General features: G+C 40.8%; 3 protein-coding genes across 7 annotated transcripts; 2 read left to right on the forward strand and 1 right to left on the reverse strand.

Annotated features, from left to right (window-relative positions):
• Window positions 1-286: 286 nt before the first annotated feature.
• On the reverse strand, window positions 287-4,192 carry LOC118784150 (lymphocyte activation gene 3 protein-like). The gene is made up of 8 exons (XM_036538199.1): window positions 4,026-4,192; window positions 3,481-3,601; window positions 3,113-3,330; window positions 2,306-2,569; window positions 1,783-2,070; window positions 1,359-1,616; window positions 810-931; window positions 287-483 (listed from the first exon to the last, which is right to left on the reverse strand). Exons 1-8 carry the CDS (start codon window positions 4,072-4,074, stop codon window positions 361-363), a joined length of 1,443 nt encoding a protein of 480 aa, XP_036394092.1. The 5' UTR covers window positions 4,075-4,192; the 3' UTR covers window positions 287-360.
• A 6,754-nt stretch (window positions 4,193-10,946) lies between these two features.
• Window positions 10,947-13,610, forward strand: mrpl51 (mitochondrial ribosomal protein L51). Its single transcript, XM_036538315.1, has 4 exons — window positions 10,947-11,156; window positions 11,446-11,532; window positions 11,703-11,810; window positions 13,259-13,610. Exons 2-4 carry the CDS (start codon window positions 11,448-11,450, stop codon window positions 13,453-13,455), a joined length of 390 nt encoding a protein of 129 aa, XP_036394208.1. The 5' UTR covers window positions 10,947-11,156; window positions 11,446-11,447; the 3' UTR covers window positions 13,456-13,610.
• A 767-nt stretch (window positions 13,611-14,377) lies between these two features.
• LOC118784223 (vesicle-associated membrane protein 1-like) lies at window positions 14,378-21,943 on the forward strand. Of its 5 annotated transcripts, none has more exons than XM_036538313.1 (6): window positions 14,378-14,790; window positions 15,393-15,425; window positions 16,390-16,549; window positions 16,877-17,035; window positions 18,320-18,371; window positions 20,087-21,943. In XM_036538313.1, coding segments are annotated over exons 2-6 (390 nt in total). In that variant the 5' UTR covers window positions 14,378-14,790; window positions 15,393-15,423; the 3' UTR covers window positions 20,104-21,943. The 5 variants fall into 5 exon arrangements, with proteins under 5 accessions (XP_036394206.1, XP_036394207.1, XP_036394203.1 ...); XM_036538314.1 differs by having other exon boundaries at window positions 14,378-14,588; XM_036538310.1 differs by having other exon boundaries at window positions 14,381-14,790; window positions 15,321-15,425.
• Window positions 21,944-22,456: the final 513 nt, after the last annotated feature.

Below are 22,456 nucleotides of genomic sequence, written 5' to 3' on the forward strand. Positions count from 1 at the left end.
TTACAACAGAAATTACTGTTATATATTTAAGACATTTAAAAAATAACTGAAATAAAATGAAATAAAAATATGTAATTAAATTTCTGCTACAAATGACTGCACTTATTTCAGAAATGCAGATTGTTAGACACACACACACACACACACACACACACACACACACACACACACACACACAAAGGCATACAGACATCCGCTCCCACACAAGTAGTAGTATTATAGTAGTATTAGAATACAATGTAGAGAAACATAGCTTTATACAAAAATATATATATTTTAAGCAGTATCCTGAATGAAAAAGTTTCGGCTTATCACATATTTCAGAGATGTTGGTAGTTTAATTCACACAGTATGCTGCCATTAGACGTCTGCTTGTTGGCTTTGCTCTTTCTCTCTTGCTCTGTTCCTCTCTTGTTGCTCCCGGGCATTGAAGGAAGAGTGAACAATGGTTTCAAGGGCAGGGTATTGCAAGGCCATCTTCCGCTATAAAGGAGGGTGACAGACGGAACTGCGTTTAATACAGAGCACCGAATATAAAAACTCACTGGCAAATACTACAAATACTACAGTACTACAGTACAAACTACTACAAATCTACAGTAAATGTAATATATACATATACACATACGGTATATAGGTTGGTGCCGACAGACACAGAGAGACTAAATTCATGCCAGTAACAAAGCTGTGAGTACAGCAACGTGCATACAAATTTATCCGTAAGCCGCGCTGGTCATTTAAGTTTGTTCCTGACCTCCTGATGCTGAGACACTGAGAGAGGAAGATAGACGAATGATTCTGGACCTTACCCTGCGGTGGTTTTTGTACATCTGGAAGGCAATCAAAAGCATCACCAAGATGAAGAAGGTAAGGCCAGTTATTGTGACAGCTTTACCAGAACTTCCTGCCGCTCTTTCTCCCTCCAGACGACCTATGTTAAGAGAGAGAAATTATTAGAAATGATTAATTTCACATATATATACACACACACACACACACTGCACTATATATATATACTTCAATATACTGCAGTATATATCTCTCTTTCTCATTACACAATTGTGTCGTCCAGTGGTTTTAATATGTTGCAATGTGTAACTATTTTAACCAACTTTTCATTGTTAGCAATACCAATGTATTATTAGAGAAGCAGTGCAATATTATTACAAATAACATTACCGGTACGATGATACATAGATTTAGGATATCATCTAATTACAGCAAGTGTTCATAAATGCATATTTTCCTTATCCATATCCAGTATTTCCCTATCCATCCTATTGTGTCATCAATTTGATAATACTGTACATAATGTATTTGATGTCAAAACAACGATAAGAATGTAAGGAAATACTTACTCAGGGCTGGTACATGATAAGTGGCATTTCCAAGAATTCCTTCTTTCCCATAATAACGGCACGCCCATTCACCAGAGTTCTCCTCTGTCATTTTCTGTATCTTAAAAGTCTTTGCCCATTTCAGTGAGGTTACTCTTTGGGTGCCGTTGACATCGTAGGTCACTCGTACCCACTCGTACTTAGTCACTCCTCTCTCATCGCTGAGGTGACAGGTCAGTGTCACGGGGGCATTGGATTTCTCCGAGGCTCTGCTTCGCACTGTAGAGATGATACAGGAAGGTAATTTGCTGCAAATACTATGTACATGCTAGGTTGTGGACAATACACACCTAGCAGGAAGACAGTGTTTTTGATAGTTTATTAAGCGGGAGGGTGCGAGTCTAGAGAATGGCCTTTATTTGTGTGTTCTTTCGAATCTCCTCACCTTGGGCTGTCACCAGCTGCAGCCGTCTCTGAACTGTCCTGCCCTCCACTGTGCTGAAACACCTATACACCCCGCTGTCCTCCTCCTCCACCCTCCCTACACTCAGAGAACAGTCCCTGGGTGGCCGAGAGGGGAGGGGGGAAGACTGGACAGAAGGTGGGAGAGTCCCGCCCTGTTCTTTCTCCCAGAAAGTACTTGTGACACCTTCAGTGGCCACGCATGGGAGAGTTACAGCAGAGCCCACCTCAGCATAAACCTGGGTCAGAGGACTAGCAGGACTGACAAAACCTGAGAGAAAGAAAGAGGGAGAGAGGGAGAGAGGGAGTAGGGGGTGAATGCAGTATTCAATAATCATTGATCGACTGGACTGTATTCAACAGTAGGTCCAATACTGGCTGACACTGACCTTGTATGCGGTTATAATTACAGACAAAGATACAACGGGGATTACAGTAACAATGAAATGGTGATATACGTGATGTAAATGACGCAGATACCAGTAATGAGGAAAAAAAAATCTTACCTCTCATAGAAAGGGACTGCGTGGCCTTTCCTTCTTCCTTCCCCCAGAGCCCGATTATACATGTCCAGTTTCCCATCTCCTGTGGAGACATGCTGCGAATCTGCAGTTCTGGCGTGTACCTCCTGGCAGCCGTTTGCATCTGGGCCGAGGGGAATGGCTTCCCATTGAGCAGCCAGCTCACACTGGCCTGCATCAGCAATGGGGTGACTTTGCAAGTCACTTTCACGTCACTGCCTTCCACTGGGAGCGCTGGCGTGAAAGACACTGGAGGCAGGAAAGAGAGAGATGGAGATGGATATTATTAATATGGACATCATAATCACTGGGTGGGGGCAATTTTTTAAAATTATTTTGTTTGTTCTCTTTTTAAATGGATTGCACTCTTATTTCAGCCCATATGTAAAAAATTGCTCCTGTTTAGAGGCCGAAATAAGAACACATTCAACGTACATGTACATTTTTGGGGGGATTTCCTGCTATGAGAAGAACTTATTAATAGCCGTTCTGAGACTTAGTTCTGAAAAGGTTGCCACCAGATTAAGAACATTTGAACTTTGAATCTTCTTCCCTGATCTTTTTGGGGGAAAAAAAGTTCAGTTTCAGATCTTTGCTGAATGTGGTTACTGAAATCAATTATTGCAGTTGTCTTTGTTATACCATCTTATTTACTCCAGTGCAACAGAGGAGAAACATACATTTTCCATTTTAAAACACGGAAATATTTAATTTGTTTAAGATAATGGGTTGTCTCTCACTGCTGTTTTGGTAGAATTGACCATGCTTTTATGGGGATATCTTATTCCATACCTTGAATCACTCGGAGAACAACTAGATGCTGGATCTGCCATTTTCCTTGCCCCGCCCTGCAGATGTACTCTCCTCCGTCTTCTTCCCTCACGTCGTCTATATGTAGGCTGAAGTCCCCCTTCACAAAGGAGTTGTGGGGGCAGTCTGACCGTTCCCCTGGCCCCACCCCCCGAAACTCCAGCCCGCTTTGCTCGATCCTCCACACAGTGGTCTGAATGCTGAGGGGAAAAAAAAAGAGAGGAACACACCCTAAATTCATCCTCCCGTTGAGGCTTACCGGACAGGACAGTACAGTTCTGTGTGAACACAGACAAAACCCAGGTGTCTGTCGTAGATTTTCGGGGCGGGACCATGGAGTGAAATCTCACCTGCCGCTGACCTTGATCCACTGAACGGTGACACCGTTCCCAACCGGCACACTCGTCACACAGGGCAGTACTGCCTGAGAGCCAGGTTCCACTAGCACCTCCGCCTTCTCACTCCAACCCTCTGGCCAACAGAAACAGGCATGCTGGTCTGAACCGCTACACATCTGCTAATCATGCAGGCTGGCATGCACAAATTAATGAAGCCACTAATACTAAGATATTAAGATTAATAATTTAGCCTAAACATAAAATAAAATTCATATAATATAATAAGAATGCATACATTTATTTTTTATGTGATTATTAGTTAAAATTACATTTACATTTCTTCGGATCACCCTTTATATTCTGTCCTTTTTAATTTTCTCATCCCCTTAATCTGGCCTTCCCTACAGATCTGCGTAATAGAGTGAGCATAACATCAAATTCAGAAATGTTCTGCACTCTTTTGAAAAAAAAAAAAAATACAGTAATGTGCGGTTACATCGACATGTCAAAAAGCTAAAATGAACATTAAGAAGTAACACTGAAAACATAACGCTCACCAGTTACAGACAGTGCAGCTCCAAGAAGGACAACCAACGACAACATCATGCAGACGTTAACACCTTCCTTCAGAATTTCTTAAACTGTTTCTACCGCTTGGGTTTGCCTATATGTTTTATTTTCCTTTTACTTCTTTGTTTATTTTTTAATTTCCCTTTTTATTTCTTCTTTTACCTTAACCTATCCCGTTGCATGTGTTGATACCTTCTGACTGCTTGTCTCTGAAGTTCTGCTGTTATATATGCACCTGGGGGTGGCAAAGCAGAAAGGGAGGTAACAGAAGGTAGTCCCTGTCTGAGTCACATGATCCAGGGCTTGATGGGCTCTGTGATGTGGTTAAAGTCTTTCTCAGTGACGCAACTCGGAAACTGACTGAAAGTAACACATTCGGGGAGACCTACACCCCCCCCCCCCCCCCCCCAACCTTTCTATTACCTCCTTCCCTCCTTTTCAGAATTCAAAATCAAAATTAGCATTCTGCGTATATTCTCATGTAAAGTCAGTTTCAAGTACAGTATTACAAAATGACCTCAATTTAGATATTACAGTTTTCCTCCCCTTATGCTTTATATTTAAAGGAGTGGCAAAATAAGAGAAAAAAGAAAGAAACCCCCAAGCCCCCTTGAATACCCCGCACTCCAAAGCATTTTCGCTGAGTTCTGTGTGACATTTTGTAATCCAAATTCCGAAGAAAAATCAGCGTTTGTACCACAACCGACTGTGATGTCAATCTGTCCGAAACATGTTGCGCTAACCAGTTAACTTACAGAAATTCGGTCAGCAGGTTATTTCAGAATAGGCTTCCAGTAATTAGAAAAGCTAAGTCAAGGACGCACAGAGGTGGCGTTGTTTTGATGGAGAGAACTGATGTAGAAAATGACTCACCCTCTCCCTTCTCTCTCGCCACCTTGGTTGCCTCTAGTGCATTCAATCTATATACTTCTTTATTAAACATATGAAATAATTCAGTTTAAACCATGCTTCCACCACTTTACCAGCCCATGCCCACAGCTTTGCAGTAAAGGATCTTATTGCGTATTAATTTTTAAAGCCACTCAATCTTTATGAAACATTTACATAAGGTCATATATATTGTCTAAAGTGCTACAACATGTGATGTAGCCATTTTGGTCAGTCAATAAACTGAAGATACGTGTCTTATTTGGGGTTAAAATCAATTAAATATGTTTTAATGGTCATAGGCCTGATATGCATTTATATATTATGTCTGTCTGAGCATTACAGTACATGAGAATAAAATGAAACACAGTTAAATAGATAGATAGACAGACATAGATAGATACATAGATAGATACATAGATAGATAGATAGATAGATAGAGGAAATATTGTTGGTGGTGACTCATTGATGTTTGTCTAGTTATGACCATACTTTCCTTCAGTTTGTCTCCCTAAGAAGCGTTTGATGATTTCTAGATGCTTGATGTTTTGTCTTTTTCCATCACTCCCTCAGCCTCCCACACTCTCCCCTTGAAAACAAATAGACTCATATTCAAATGTATTGTATACCATACATGCTATAATTTGCTGTGAACCGCTCATTGCCTGTGTCTGGAAGAGGCGTACCACCACTGTGCCCATGTATACTGCAGGCCGATAGAACAGAAGAATTTTTTTTTTCCACAAAGGAACGTGCAGTGTTAATGCAGTGTAGTCTCAGATGAAATACCGCATATAAAAACAATGCATCATACACACAAAAGAGATACGGTTCCAAATAAATAAAAAAAAAAAAGAATTAAAAAAAAAACCCACTAAGGAGTTTGGTTCAAAAGCGGCTCCATTGCCTGTAATATTTTGATGGTAAAAGATGGTTTAAAAAGCTTTGTTTAAAAAAAAAATCACATGATTTCATCCTGATTAAAATATGACCTGTAAAATATATAAGTGGTTGCATAGTAAAAATTAATAAGACTTAATGCTTTTTCATTCAGATGCCTTACTTAGAGAGAGCTCACAAACAACTAACTATTAAATGCACTGAGGCTGCAAGCTGATGAATGTGTCGTAAGCTAATGAACCCCCCTCCACCACCATCATCACCGCAACTTTGCAGTGGGAGGAGGTCTCTGAGTTGTTATTGTGAAAGGGTCTTTCCTACAGCTGATCTTTGAAGTGCTAAGAGGGGGGAGGGCTGGTAGACCTCACAGCTCACGCACAAAGGAAACCTACATGTGCGCTTCTGGGAAGGCAGATAAAGAGGGTGAGACATCCAATCATGCAAATTGGGCAGAAGTTGGAAAATATTTAAATTACTTTTTTTTTTTTTATGGAGACTACTGGTTCTCAAATTGTCATTTGTTCCAATCCTTGTCTTATCAACGAAATCTTTCTCTGACTCTGTGTCTGTCTTGTCTCTGCCTCACCCTTCTTTGTTTTGGTTTCTGTTTTTTTTTTTTTTAGTGTCTGACAATGGCACACGTACAAAGTTTGGGGGTGAGGGGAGTGCATGGGGGTGGTGGTGGCAGTGTGTGTGTAGGAGAGTCAAAAGTGTATTACGCACTGACCCACAATTCACAGGTAGTGAGCTGGATGGCTGCACTCCGATCTTGCTGTTACCCCGAATTCAACAGGCAGCCACATTACAGGAAGACAAAAGAGAAGCATGTGAGAATGAGATGAGTGCAGACGTGCATACAGAAACACTTCACCAAGAGGTTTTCCATTCTGTTTCTTTTCTTTTGTTTGTTTGCAGATTCTCACGCTTGCAGACCCACTTTTTACGTCAATGTTTAATCAATGTGGTTACGGTTATCTCAGAACCTTATTGTGCAACAAGATTTCTCATAATATATTGAATTATTGAAAATTAGAAACTATTCTTAGTTCTGGGGCTTGTACATCTAACATTGTTTTAGATCTTGAGGAGAATAATTATAGCTTGTAAATACTTGTTAAAAAACTGAGCTAAAGCAGGGAATTATATACTGTATTTATATTTTATATTATATTTTTCTGTGGAGACATGATGAGTATGTTCAGTTCTGCATATGCAATCTGCATTGTCTTTGACAGAGTAATGCTGATCACAAATTACATAACTTCTTCAATATGTTTATTTGAATGGCTTATTGCAATTACATAACATTACATTTTGTCACTTAGCAGACGCTCTTATCCAGAGGGACGTACAAGATAAATACATTTAACAATACAGTTACATTGTTGACATCCAGTAGACGCTATTATCTAGAGAGAATCCAGAAGTCAAGCACAAAGGGCATCTAGCAAAATGACACGAAATGACACAAACAGTGAAACTATCATCCACACACCAACAAGTGTCAAACATTCAAGGCTAAGACCACTAATACACACAGCTAGCCCAAAAGGTCCCAACGTGCAACACAATATACCCAACAGGAGTGTGCCTTTCCAATACAATCCCAGCACATATCCAGGGCCTCCCTGGATTAATGTTAGTGTAATGATATGGTAATGTAATGAGCGGTTAAAAATACTTTCCTGGAGGCCTTCCTCGGTGGACTCCATAGATAGCCTCCCTTGTCTTTGTATGACAGAGTATTTGTACCTCAGCGTACAGAAGCAATGAGCATCTTTCTCAGGTAATGAGTGCATGAGCAGCCACTTGGGGGGGGGGGGGGGGGGGGGGGTGATTAATAACCTAATGAATCAGAAATAATAACAAATATTAGCCACAAGGCTAAGCAACACACTGTTAAATGCAACACAATTTAAGCAATATCATAATGTTCTAAAAAAAAAGTGGTTATTTACTTTATGACCATGAAAGCATGATTTGGTTTTTCATTTTATAATAGACAGTGCTGTAATCTGAGATCAGCCTATGTTTGTAATTTACTTGGAGTGAGAGCATCCTCCTTTTTGGGCAAATGCAGAACTGGATAAAAGCTCAAAGAGTGATTGCAAAAAGTAGTGTTGATGTCCCACAACTGAACAATTGGTGCTATAAAAATATTAATGAATATAATTTGCAAATGCAAGATAGTCCCCACAAAGTGAAAATGAGACAGAAGAATTTACTTAAGAAAGGTCTTTTGCAGTATGGTCTTCATAGGACATCTTAAAAGGTTAAGGGACTATAGCCTCCCAGATCATCCTAGATTGTCCAGTGGAATAGTGCCCTTCAATAATAAAGGGAATAGTACAAAATGCTGGTTCAATATTATACAACTACAGTATTTTACTAGATAGTTACCTATCATCTTGTGTCATTTGATGCATCATTGCTTTAAAATGGCACCGTTTTGCAGACAAGATTTGTATTTTTATCCTCCAGTGGATGTATACAGCATTTCAGTAATTAACATATTATAATGTATAGAACCTGCTTCATTGACTAAAAGTGCCCACTTCAGTTATGTTTTAATTGCTTGCATGTGCATTAGATTGTGGTATGCATGAATGTTAGATAAACATTGGATTTAAAAGTCCCACTAAATTAACAATTTAGGTCTCTACTATAAGTGTTAAATATTGCAGAATATCCTGGCAGAATGCATCCCATAACCCTTTCCTCTTGTCCACCCATAAATATGGGCAGAGGAGCATGTTAACAGACAATATTTGCCCATGAGTGAGCCCATAGAATTCATGATGTTCACAGTGAAGTATTTAACAATTTGTTTAGAGCCCATTTTGAGATCCTTGCTTGTGATACAACACAGGACTTTGGGGTGATCTAACCTGCACAGATTGCAAGCAAACTTTATTGAAGTACAGCAAACAATTCTCCTGTCCAGTCTAGTTTCTAAGTTCTAAGCTTCTATGTACATTAACAATGTCATTACAAAACTTTGGTGAGTGCAATACACCCTCTTGAACAAATACAGAGGATCATCTGTGCGCTCCTTATATGGACAAAAATCCAACTCAAAACAATCTCTTACATATGAACAACCGGCATACTGTGCAAAAATAGAAATAGAGCATTTTTCCACTTAATTCAGCTCATGTCCATTTTTAAACTGACATTAGTTTAAAAATGAAAGACATAAGCGTCTGTTCAGCCCATCCTTTTCTGTGAATCTGACATTTTATTCCATTCAGATTATCTCTTGTTTTTGTTTAACAGTAAGACTGAAACTGTGTGGTGTGAGTATGTGCGTGTGTACTCGTGTGTCTGCTACCCTTCAGTGAATGTGGGTACTGCAATATATTGGCACTGCAGTGATGGAGCTCAGGGATTTTGCTTTTAGTGGATAGATCTACCTTGTATCTGTAACTAAACTATTTTACACTATGGATTTTATTTCTTTTACCAATAAAGTGTAATTCTAACAGAATTTCTTGTTGAAATTAAAAATGTGATAATGAAACATTTAAAATGATCAACGTTGCCATCTAGTGGTTAAATTCAGAACACAGTTTACAATGCCACTGATCTCAAAAGTTGGATGGTTGGATGCTTGAAGGACATTTCACAGTGGATGGTGGACTACTACCTAAAACTTAACTTGGCTAAGACTGAGATGATTTACATCCCATCCAGGTCCTCCCCATTTCAAGACCCCTTCCTCAGCCTAGACTCTACAAGCCTTTTCGCTAATATCACTGACAAAAGCCTTGATATCCAACTGTCCTTCTCTTCTCAGACTGCAGCAGTGAGTCAGATGTGCAGATTCTTTTTGTACAACATCTGAAGGATCAGCCACTACCTCCCTGTGTATTCTGCGCAGTTCCTAGTTGAGCCCCCGGTCCTCTCACGCCTGGACTACTGTGACTCTATCTGTGCTTACATTCATGCCTGTACCATCAAACCCCTACAACTAATCCAGAATGTGGCTTCACAGCTTGTCTACAACCTCCCTAAATGTAGTCGTCACACCCCTCCTCATCTCACTTCATTGGCTTCCTGTTATCACTCGCATTAAATTCATAACCTTCGTGCTGGCATACGGGACAGTGAATGGGACAGCCTCCTCATACCTACAACTGGTCTTCAAACTGTATGTTTTGCCAAGATTGCTATGCTCTGCAAGCATGGAGAAACTGACTGTCCCATCCCAACAAGGTCACTCCTCTCAGACACAATCCCTATTTGTACTGGTCTCTTAGTGATGGAATGAATTCCCCACGGGCTTCAAGTGGAATCACTGGTCATCTTCCAACGCAGACTGAAGATCCACCTCTCAATCTCAATCCCACTTCAATCTCCACCCCCTAATGCCCCTAATTGCTGTTTATTTTACGTGTAGTATTGGGGTTTGTGTTGGATTCTGTGATTTAGTGGCTGTGATGTATGGTAGTATACTTGGCTTTCTTTGTCTAGTCGCGTTGCACAAGTTAACTTGTGGTAGGACTTGAATAGTATTATGCTTACACTCACTGGTCTGGGAGTGTTGTTTGCCTGGTCTGACACTGTTGCTCATTCAACTTGAATTTATACATTTCTGTTCTTTTATGCTGGAAGTCGCTCTGGATGAAAGCGTCTACCTATCATCATAAAGTACCACAAATAAAACAAACAAAACAAAATAAAATGTACAGTTTACAAAGGATGGACAAATGTTTGTTAGCAAAACTGTCCATTAAAACAAACTATTCTTTACGGTATTGTAATTTCGGTAAATCCTATTCTTGGTTTTTGTAAGCTATTCATCATTGACCCGTCACGTTTAGAGATCTCAGTTAATCAGAGTCGTGTATTTCAGGAAAGTAACAAACTTAATTTTGGATTCGTATCAGGACAAAACAGATACTGCGCCGTATACAGGTGTAAACACATGTAAACACAACCAGGCATAAAATATCGGTGTGAATGTATTTTTTTTAGAAGAAAACGATACGAGTGTCTCCATTATAATCATTGTGATATCGACTGGTTGCAGCACTCGCCGCCATGTTGACTGCGTCAACTGCTGTAATATAAAGCAACTTCCGCTTCCATTCCAGTTACATTTTACGGTAGGACGCACTGCGAAATGCATGCTGGGCACTACGACAAAATGGCAACGTCTATGAGTCGTGAATGACATTTGGTGTAAGAATTCAGTTATGTGATATTAAAGTCCGAACTGCCACATTATTTTGTTTTCCCAATACAATTAGAATTTACGTCTTTATATAGGAAATAATCAAAATATTGCTAGCTGCCTTCCGAGGGAATTGAAACGTCAGGAGTCAGGAGTAAGTATTGCTTGGGTAACTCTTGAATATCTTCACGAGTACCTTGACTGGCTGGCTAACTAGATATCGTGGTAACTTGTAGCTAAGATAGATGTTTAGGTAGCAAGCTGGCTTGTTTGACAAATACAAGAAGTTTGCTTACTCTAGGAAGGTTAGCCATGTAACAATTACGAAACCTAAAGCCTGACTTGTATTAACGTTATAGGAGTTGGCTGGGTATTTTTGTACGTGGTCATTGTGATGAAAATGCTGAATACTGATGGCTGTAATGTGTGTTAAACCATCTTAGAAATGACTGTGCTAGGGGGGTTGCTGAAGACCGGAGTGTCATTTTGCCATTCTGCACTGCTACAGTCAGCCAGGCAGTTCTCTACAGGTAAATAATTTACTTACTAAACGCAGTAGATGTGCAGTTATGGTCAAATGTTGGTTTATTTAAATAGTGCTAATTATTGTTTCCTAGTATATGGTGTAGACTGTTGGTGTTTTTCTTGGGTGCACCTCCTTTGGACTGAGGCAACTGGTGTCATGGCTAAATATTTGCAGGGGTGAGCAGAAGAATCCGAATGCACGCCATTCCCCCGCTCAAAAATGTAGACAGGTGGACCGAGAAGCGCAGCATGTATGGTGTCTACGACAACATTGGAATTCTGGGTGAGTGAAAGTGGAAGGAATGAGATTCTTGATTCTGATGGGGTTTCAAGGCATTTTGACACAGGCACAGTGGCAAAATAGCAAGTCTCAAACTGAAAAATAGTGCTAGGATATAAAGCATGCAATGATCAGAAAGTCATTATTGCCTCATGTGCAGGCATAGTACTGAACTGTGACATTACCTTGCATATCAGCATACCCATAATCCTTAAGAATAATCTATAAAGCTAATTGGAATTTGGAAAAAAACTTCACTCTGAGTATGGACAGATCAGGCACAGGTGGTAAGTACATGATACATCCAGGTTCTGGGAACCAAGATGTACAGTGATAAAGTGGGTTTTGTTGCATAATGCAGAGCTTGTGCTTGCAGAAAGGTCTGATGATGTAAAGAAGGCATCTCCATGGGGGTATATATGCCCTTGCTTGCCTAGTGGACTAGCATTCCTCTGCTCTATGCAACCTTTGCTGGAACCGAGAATTGTATATCTCACCAAGACTGAACTGAGGTGAGATGAACACATTACAATACATTCACATTTATTTGTTTGGCAGACACTTTTATCCAAAGCAACTTACAAGTGAAGCGGAGTACATTACAAGCAAAACCAACAAAAGGGGTTAACGATATTAGAAGTGCAGCATGACCAAGTTTCAGTAGTTAGCCAGAAAATGTACAAGCTAGCTGGTAGATATGGTAGGGAGCACACACTAAAACAGTATACCCTACAATTCACTCACACACTGCCAGCGGCTGTTTTTCGCCATACAAGGCGTACAGCGCACTTCAGTGGAGTGGGCACTCCTCGGAGGGCATGCACCACTCCGCTGATTTCACCAAGCTGTTCGCAGGCGCCTGACAAATTGCAAGGGCGGCTGAGTGCACCAAATCCCACTACGCACAACAGGAGGGCAAATGCCAAAGGTAGGATAGGCACATCCCCCACTGACATCATCTCAGCAAGCCGTAGGCACCTGACAAGTCACTGGGTGGTGCCCAGCTTGACCTAATCCGCCATTGTGGCTGACAAGAGCTAACTGTGCTCTGCTGCTGCAGACTCCGGGCATTGTCAACTAATGACACAGCCCATCGGTACATTGTATTACATTATTGGCATTTAACAAATGCTCTTATCCTGAGCAACTTACGTAGGTTACAAATTTTTACATGTTAACCATTTATACAGCTGGATATTTACTGAGGCAATTCTGGGGTAAGTACCTTGCCCAACGGGCACAGCAGCAGTGCCCCAGCGAGAATTGAATCAGAAAACTTTCATTTACCAACTCTGCTCCTTACCGCTATGCTACACTGCCATCCCCAACCTGCAACATACTGCTATTGCCACTGCCCTTTTCAATAGAGAATGGTTATTCATTTATTATTATTTAATTGGTTGTATTTGCTCTAATATATTAATGATTATTAATTAGCATATCTGGTATAGGTGACTTCAAAGCCCATCCACGGGACTTGATTTTGGCCCCGGTTTGGCTGAAGGGTTTCCGCGGCAACGAGCTGCAGCGTCTTTGCCGGAAAAAGAAGATGGTTGGAGACAGGATGATGACGACCGATCGCCACAACCTTGAGAAGCGGATCCGCTACCTATACAGGCGGTTCAACAGATACGGCAAACACCGCTGAGCCACTGCCAGCACCTGATAGATCACTTGTATGGACTCATTTTATTGTTTTCTGGCCTCGGTTAAAACTGAAATGGATGTTGGAAAGCTGTTGTTGCTTGATCAATAACTTGATCAGTGATCTGCAGAGTGAGCACAGTGATAGGCTTGAGCATATTCTCATGCCTTGAACTTTCAGGAAAGTATGAATAAACTATTATCTGATTACATCGTTTGAACCGTGCGTGTTCTCAATCTATTCTATTTACAGTTTTGCTTTCTTAGAAATAATTTCAATTTGATTACAGTGTGAATTAGATTATTTAGGTAAAATATTTAGAGAATACTACTACGATGAACCATGACATGTTAAAGAAATACAAAACATTTCCCATAACATATTTGATTTATAGCCATATAATTTACATACTAAATCAGGGACATGGGGTTCTTTGGTAAACAGTAATACATGTTTAATCTGCCTAATTGTCAATGTTCCTAACAGTCGCTAGAAAATATAAAAGGTGAGGCCAAATCGTATATTAGTATGTGAATTATACATACATATTTTGAGGTTTTGACGGTTCAAATAAAACTGATCTAGCTATATGACAACACAGTAATTGGTGAGTTTCCACGTTCCTTGTCTCTCTCGCCGCCGGTGTCACTTGATAATGGCTTTTACCGTCCGGGCTGTTTGGTGCACATATGAAAACATCGTTCTTTTGGTACAGGTTACAGCACGTTCTCATCCTGCTTCCCTCTCATTAATTTAAGTTCATGAAGCCTGTGCAGGGGGTGGGGGTCAGGGAGAAAATCAGGGAGAATCTGGAAAACAAATACATTGGGTCAGAAACGGGAGAAGAGGAGGGGGGGGATTGAGCAATGCCATAAACAAGCCTTGCGGGACAGTAAAACGGGAGAAAGCCCCCGGGCACGCGACTCTTAGGGAGCGGAGAAAAAAGCCGACTCAACATTCTATACAGAACCTTGTACCGCAGTGTCGTCCCATCGCCCTATCCAAGAGAGAGAGAGAGAAATCTGCAGTACCGCAAAGTGGAGAGAGAGAGAGGAGGGGGGGAGTGAGAGAGATATCGGGAGGGGGAGGGAAGCGAAGAAGAGGTACCGCACCACCGTTGTGAGTCCAACTACAGCGTAAGAAAGAGCGGAGCGACGCATTATTGCAGTATAGTGCCATAGGAGACGCAAAAAACTACCGCACTAACCTAAATCCGATACACACCCTGACACGCATGCACACACACTCACCGACAGAAGCAGACAACGGTGGTGTTACATTATTCAGAACTAAGACCGAGGGAAATAGTGAAATTATATAATTAGCTAACCCTGTGGGGTATGTCGAATGCGTGTATCTTTTTGTGTTTTTAGAAGATCTAATACGACTAAACTGTTGTCGTTGTGTCTTTTTTTCTCTCATTCATCTTGTTTAAATACTCTGGATTACAACTGTGTTTTGGGCTACTGCTTATACTGATCCTTTTACGTTGTTTTTCGTCAAGTTTTGAATTGTATTTTTGGTTTAAAGCACGCATTTGGGATTTAAAAGAAGAATAATTTTATCCTCAAATGTAAATCTATCTAGAAGTCTCACTTAGGGCTGTCTGTTTTGCTGTTCTTCGAGGGCGAATTGTCCGATGCGCGCTTCGGTATTGCGGCACTTTCTGTGATGACTTGTACAGCGAAAATGTCGTTTTAGAAATTTCAGCACAAATACACAGGGACCTCAGCAATTATTAAATCAGTTGGTAGGCTAATTAAGTGAGTCATTTAATTAATCTGTCTGATCGCAGACAGTTTGTAGTTCTTCTGGAGTTCACCGAGTTTTTTCTTTTTCTTTTTTGTAATCTTTCCTTTTGGCTCTAGCTCTAGTGCTCTCTCTCTCTTTCTCCCCCTCTCCCTCCCTCCCTTTCTCTCTCTATCCGCGCTCTCTGTCAGTGAGTCAGTCGTTTAACCATCTGCAAACGAGATGTAAGTAGCTATGCGGTATTCCTTCTTTCTTCAACTTTAACATATTTTATTGTTATGAATATTATTAGTATTCAGTTTATGTAATTTTCCTTCTATTCATTACTCGACCAAATGGCGCATATACTTTTGCTATTTATTCTGATCATTTTTGTTTAACGCGACAACTTGACGCATTTATAAAATTTATAAGCTAATGACCTGCTGCTAAATATTACCATATTGAATTATTGGATGTCCGATAGCGCTTGACATATGCATGTCTAGTTTCCTTACAGTTCGTTTGTATATACGTATCAGGTTTCATATGATATATCTAGCCTATGAATTGCCACTAAATGTGTTGGAATTCATTGATCACTGTAATATCGGTGGGTCATATGAATATCTTGTTTATGAATACTGACTGAAACCCTCTATTTTTAAACCTGTAAAAGTCTTAATCGATCTACTCCTATTGGACTGTTCTGATTTGTCTGAAATTTATTGATGTTTTGCTTTCTGTTTACTTAATGTTCCTATCTGAAATTCATATTTAAATAGTGATTTTTTAAAAATAATGAATGCAATAAATATTTTGTTCTGGACTTCATTATGTTAACTTAGTATTAATAACAATACAAGGTAATGACTGTTTTTACCAATAATAATAATTAATAAAATACTATATATAAATTCTAAGGATCATTAAGCCTGTCATAGAATTGTACGTGTTATGAAGAGGCCTGGAAGCTTCATAGTTGTATTAAACAACCTCATGCATCAACGAACAGCATCTGTATATTTTCTGAAAATCTTCTTGCCGTGTCAGCAGTTTGAATTATACTCCTGAATTCTCGCATTTTCTCCAGCCTGTTTGTAGGGTCCAGTGTGTTTTGTGTAGCAACCTGACCAGTCAATCACTCACTGTCTGTTTCGCTGGAACTCTTCTCATGCTATCGCTCCTGCTCCCGCTCTTCCTGTGCAGGTCCGCCCCAGCCCCCGATGCAGCTGCCCCAGCAGGGCCCCCTGGAGCCCCAGGAGCCCCGGGAGGAGAAGGGGGTGCCCCGGGCGGCGGACCCCCAGCCCCTCCCCCCAACCTCAGCAGCAACCGCAGATTGCAACAGACACAGGCACAAGTGGAAGAGGTAAGGTGCACCGCGGCCGCGAAGGCCATGGGGTGGGCAGGGGGGAGGGGGCGGAAAACAGGCTGAGGACGAGCAGAAGGCAAACGCTTCAGCATACCTAACGGTGAACCAAGAGGCACTTTTCGGCCCTCTTTCAGTCTCTCCCTCTGATAATGCGCTGTGGCATCCCGTCCGGTCATCCGTCAGTCTGTCAGAGTGAATATTCAGCAGTACTCAGTCCACTCAGCTGGTATGCATTATAAACTGCTTTAATTCCTCTGTCAGCCTATGCAGACTACAATCTCTCTCCCCCACCCCCCTAACCCCCCCATCCCCCTCCTCCTACAGGTAGTAGACATCATGCGTGTGAACGTGGACAAGGTCCTGGAGAGGGATCAGAAGCTGTCGGAGCTGGATGACCGGGCTGACGCGCTGCAGGCCGGGGCCTCGCAGTTCGAGAGCTGCGCTGCCAAGCTGAAGAATAAGTACTGGTGGAAAAACTGCAAGGTGCGTCCGAGCCAACCGGCTACTGCTGTGCCTGCTAATTCACTCATTAGGGACAGTTAGCGGAGGCGTTCGAGTAGAGGAGCGCTCCTCGACAGAAGGCAAGGTTCTGAGTGCAGCACTGATAATACTGTACAGATTGAATAATGCACGATCACACATTTATTTTAAATGCATATCATAGCATATATATTACCTTAGCCCATACCAAAGGCCAAAGCCTAATTGACAATCTACTACTTCACTAGATCTTTTTAGACTGACATTAGATTTTTTTTTGCTGTTTAAAAATGAGTCCACACTAGTTCATCTCTTCTATCTCTCTCTATCTATCTATTAGGTTTCCAATATTTTTATCTGTATTTTTATTCTTTTATCCATTTTCCTGCTGTGTGGTGTTCTGTCCTTGTTTTTTTTTGCTTATCTGGTCACGTCACCCCACAGGTGCACTTTTTATCCATCTATACAGCAATTCAGGTCTTCTTGCAGTCTATAAACCAAACTGCACTGAGACTCAAGTGATTGGAATGCTGCCCAGCCAATCACATTTGGGCGACATTCAGGATGTCCAGAGAAGAAGGAAACGAAATGAGGATCTGGAGTGCAGTGGGCAGGGACTTGCAGCCAGCTGCCATCTGTGATGGGACTCCTGGCAGCTCTCCCTCTTCCCTCAGGCTGCTGTTGCCGTTATCTTCACATGTTTGGATTCTCATCTTTCATTCTCTTTCACTGTCTCTTTTATTTTCTGCACAAATTTCTCTCTGGATCTGTTCTCTTCACTTCAGCGTTAGCGTGTGCATGTTAAGCTGTGTAGTATTGTCCCCTGGTAGGTGAAATTGTATTTGAAGCCACAGTGTGGTACTGTCCAAGCAGTCTCCTGCAGTGTCAGCAGCCAGCCAGCTGCGCTCAAGCACATCACCCTTGCAATATGACAACAACAAATGATGGCTGTGGCACCTGAGATTAAATGAACCAGCAGTTAACTGGGCAGTGCAAATACGAATATTGCAATTGTCTACATCTGTCATTGGGATGGCCACCAGCCTGCTGCTAAAAGACTCCAAAGGGGTGTCCCTGAAGTACTTGTTCAGTCTGATCAGGTCCATGTGACAATACTGAAACTGACCTCAGACCTGAAAGTGAGATGAACCAAACTGCAAGAACAAATTGATGATTGCTATAATACCTGTTCCTCAGACTGTGTTTTAGGTGAAGTCAGTGGCATTTGGTGTTCACATGAATGAATGACAGGTGAAAATGAGTAATGAATCTCTTTCCTTCTTTCAGATGATGATAATGATGGGTATCATTGGTGTCATCGTTGTTGGAATCATTTTCTGTGAGTTCTGTTTTGTGCCTAATACCTCTCTGATTTCTCTGCCCATCTGAAAGTTTTTTTTTTTAATTTATACTAACCAATGTCTCTTTTAATAATGAAGGGAGTTTATGTCAAATATTTCTTTCACTGTGAGGAGGTTGAGTATGATGTACATACAGGAGATATAACCTCAGCCTGTGTATACCCCAGGTGGTATAATGCAATCATTCAACATTTAAAACCCTTAAAGTTTGCAAAGTATGTGGATTCATAAATACGGTTACCTTCAAGGTTGAGTCTGAAAGTTTCATTGGTCTAGCTATCAAGCCCTGATCATTATTGATAGAGATTAGACTTATTTAGACTTATTTAGATTTAGGCCAGATCACTGCAGGCTCATAAATACAGTGGCAGGCAGTCACAGAGATGATTATCTGCAGGCAGCTTGTCATGTCTGTGGTTTTTTGTAATCTACAGTGTAGGCCAAACACGTGTTACTCCTCATCTCACAGATAGCAAAAAAAGAAAAAAAAACTGCAAACGCTAGAAATCTCATACGCTCATACATTAATAAGTCAGGCTCAGGCTTTGGGTGGGACACTGCCGCTCTGTGCGCATTAACTGCGACAGTGGACACAAAACAGCGTCTGGGTTATGTAGGCAACGCTGAATCACTCTGGTAAAGGTGTCAACTAGATCAGCGTTTCCCCACCCTGCTCCTGAAGGCACACCGTCCTGCATATCTTCTATCTATCCCTGCTCTACCTACCTGACTGAACTCATCAGTGGCACTTTTGATTAGCTGAGCACACCTGATTTAGTCAAGCAGGAAGGATACATAGAAGATATGCAGGACAGTGTGCCTCCAGGAGCAGGGTTGGGAAACACGGAACTAGATAACTGGGATAGTGGAAGGACCATTAAGCAAGTCCTTTTTTAGATGTATATTTAAAAATATTTTGTGTTAATGCCAAAGGAGGGTATAAGTGGCCAGGAGGCTTAAGTAAGTCATTAATGAACTGTGCTCTCAAAGTGGAGAGGCCAGCAGTTCAAGAAAGACCATGCATGCAGAGGTTATAGCTCAGACTGGGTGGCCATCAAGGTCTGTAAAACATTACTGTACCTTGCTGCAAATCATTTATGGCCTTATTATTGTGATAAATTATGTATCTGATGCATTACTTCATAAAGGCAATGGCATGTGCTATATGCATAACATAAGAAATATAATTCTTAATGTAATAACATTGAGCACATTGCTATGTATCAGGGGAATGAACTGAAATACTGTCAGTTAAAGGGAAATCATATGTCTTGTCTGTATTTTTGTGATCAGTCTGAACTGTGTTATGTCAATTGAGTCTTTGCCATAAGGAATTGTTGACAGAGATTTAAGCAGAGATACTGCAAGAGAACGCAGTACTTTGTCTTGAAATGAACTTTCTAGAGAAAATACATCACTTTCTCTTCACGATAAGATGTTCTTTGCTGTAAACGTCTTTACAATCTACTGAAGTAACACAACTTTTCGTGTGTAGTAACCCTCTCATTACACGTGAATTGTGTTGCAGCGTCCATTAGTTACTGCCTGCGTACTAGGAACAAAACTTTCTCTCAGTGCCTATGCGCTGTTGTGTCTCGGAATCATGTATACAGTACAGTAATTCTGCACTTTTTCTCAGCGCAGACTCTGTATGACCCTCTCAATCTCTCTCTCCCTCTCTCCCCCCCCCCAGTGTACTTCTTCTCTTGAGCTGACCCCTGTGTGGAAGGACACAGACGCCAGAATGACAATGAGAGGGGAGAAAACACCCTCAAATTCTTTCCCCCCCTTGTTCTTCCCTTCCTCCCTCTCTCCACACTGAAGTCTTCCATCCAACCATCTTGCACTTAAACATGACGGTAGTGTATAGACGTTGATATCTCTCTGCTCTTTCCCCTCCCTCGCCCTTTTTCTTTCTCACTTGCTCTTTCGCTCTTTGTCTTGGTGCATCTCCAGCTCTCTCCCTGTCTCTGCTTCTAATTCATTATTGAAAGGTCTGGCAGACACACACCAGAGTTGAGCGACAGAGGGAGAATTGAGAGAAAGAGGGAAGGAGATGAGAGAACATTGACAAGGAGAGAGGGGAAAGGTAGGCACAGAGTGAAAGAAAAGAAAGAGAGAAAGAGTGCACTGGGAAATACAGCAGGTGATATGGATTACATTTTTTTTAACCTAATTATGCCAAAGCGTGTTAATTTTACCTTTTGGAAGCTTCCTGCATTTGTAAATTGATACTGACATACCTAATAACCTTCCAGAGTCTCCCACTCCTACTACCACTACTGTTATTACTACTACTACTAATACAAACCCGTAATTATGATAATGGTAATGATTATTTTGTGTTTGTGTACTTGTGGATCAAATCATCGTAGCTATGAGCTTTTCCCGATTCCATTTTCTTTGGCTTTTCTGGTGTTCCTGTCTTTTTTTCCTCACCATTCTCTGTGTCTCACTCTGAAACGCTAAGACAAACAGAGGTAGAGACAAGAGACAGACAGAAAACAATGATGGTGAACCCAGTCAAGATGTTTAAATTTGTTGTTTCAACTTTTGGTATGTGTCTATACTTGTGCCAGTGTCAGATGGTAAGACAGCGACGCGGGCTGAAATGTATTTATGAAGTTAGACGGACAGACAGACTGAGAAAGACACACAGATCTTCTCTCCATATGTTCATCAGTCCATTTTTTCATGTATGAACAGAACAAGGCCTAATATATGGTTAATCACTCTGACTATGACACACCTATAGACTGCCTAGAAACAATGTGTAATGTGTCAAAAGATAATATGGGTAGTTCTGTAAATACTGATTTATTTGTTAACAATTTAGGGAGTTGCCAATCCAGACCTGGTTAGTTGTGTTCACATAGCCAGATGGTAAAACGGGTGCTGTCTCCAGTGATGATACCTGGCTGCCACTCTCAGTCAAACAGAAAAGGTTGGAGTGGGCGTCACCACATATCCAAACACATATTGTGTACTGTGGGTCACTGGGGTACTGTCTGTGCCTGTGATGGCTTGCATGGCGTATTGGTGCCCCTAAATTACTATATGTTCCCCATCAGTCAATACCATTTTTCTCCTGATGAACATGCAAAGAAGAACCTTGTGTCGCTTTAATATGAAAGCTCCTTTGCCATGAAGCCAAAACAGCACCAAATGCTCTATTTTGTTACGTTAGTCATATGCCTGAGGGGAAAAAAGAAAAATGATTGCTGGAATCTTATATTGAAGAAAGAAACAACAATAAAAAATATCATCACAAAATATTTAACTTCTGCCAAAATATTGATCCTGAAAATTGATTTATTTTCCATTTTTTCTGTTATTCGGTATAATTAAATGTTTCTCTCAAAGGTTTAATAAAGAGATGCTGTAAAAATCTGAAAATATCTCTATGTAAATTGTATTTATGAATGAAAATAAAGGTGGTAACTCAAGCGTAATTGAAACAAGCAAAAATGAGAGAGATGCTACTGAATTATGTGATTGTCATTTAAAAGCATGCCTTTTGCCTACCACTTTTGCTGATGCCAATAAAGAAACCATCAACATATTGTGTCTTATGTCATTAGTGGTCATTAATTTGAGTATGTGTAATGTGGCATACAATCAAACATTGACTATACATTGACTTAGGGTATATTTTTCAAATGCGTGTGCAGACAGCACTCGCAAATATACTATGAAACCAAAGTAGGTATTTGGTACACAAGTATTGAATGAAACAACCAACCACATGTTCGAAGTAATTTTCTTTATTTTTAAATACCAAGTTCCATTGCATAGCTGCAGTTCAGTGACCAAATCAAAGAGACCTGAAAAAAGAAAAGTACAACCAGTTTATTTCCTATCTCTCAAATTCAGATGCTAACAAGAGGGTTAGCATCCCCCCCTCAAATCGGCTACTGGTGTTCACAGCTGACCAGAAAATAAAGCCATATCTGACATTTAAAACTAAATTTAAACGTAAGATTGTCTTCCATTTATTCTATTTATTCCAGCAGAGTAAGGAACAGGGCTTTTAACTGAAAGGTTGCCCATTCAATTCACTGCT

This window comes from Megalops cyprinoides, chromosome 10, assembly GCF_013368585.1.
Source record: "Megalops cyprinoides isolate fMegCyp1 chromosome 10, fMegCyp1.pri, whole genome shotgun sequence".
In the NCBI taxonomy this organism is placed as follows: Eukaryota; Metazoa; Chordata; class Actinopteri; order Elopiformes; family Megalopidae; genus Megalops; species Megalops cyprinoides.

Excerpts from the sequence above, each read along its gene's own strand:
- LOC118784150 (XM_036538199.1), bottom strand. The coding sequence starts at position 4,074 with ATGATGTTGTCGTTGGTTGTCCTTCTTGGAGCTGCACTGTCTGTAACT. Across the intron at positions 3,331-3,480 it reads TGGATCAAGGTCAGCGGCAG|CATTCAGACCACTGTGTGGA; the intron begins GTGAGATTTCAC and ends TTTTCCCCTCAG. Across the intron at positions 1,617-1,782 it reads GCAGCTGGTGACAGCCCAAG|TGCGAAGCAGAGCCTCGGAG; the intron begins GTGAGGAGATTC and ends TCATCTCTACAG.
- LOC118784223 (XM_036538313.1), top strand. Across the intron at positions 16,550-16,876 it reads CACAGGCACAAGTGGAAGAG|GTAGTAGACATCATGCGTGT; the intron begins GTAAGGTGCACC and ends CTCCTCCTACAG. Across the intron at positions 17,036-18,319 it reads ACTGGTGGAAAAACTGCAAG|ATGATGATAATGATGGGTAT; the intron begins GTGCGTCCGAGC and ends TCCTTCTTTCAG.
- mrpl51 (XM_036538315.1), top strand. The coding sequence starts at position 11,448 with ATGACTGTGCTAGGGGGGTTGCTGAAGACCGGAGTGTCATTTTGCCAT. Across the intron at positions 11,533-11,702 it reads AGCCAGGCAGTTCTCTACAG|GGGTGAGCAGAAGAATCCGA; the intron begins GTAAATAATTTA and ends AAATATTTGCAG. Across the intron at positions 11,811-13,258 it reads CGACAACATTGGAATTCTGG|GTGACTTCAAAGCCCATCCA; the intron begins GTGAGTGAAAGT and ends TATCTGGTATAG.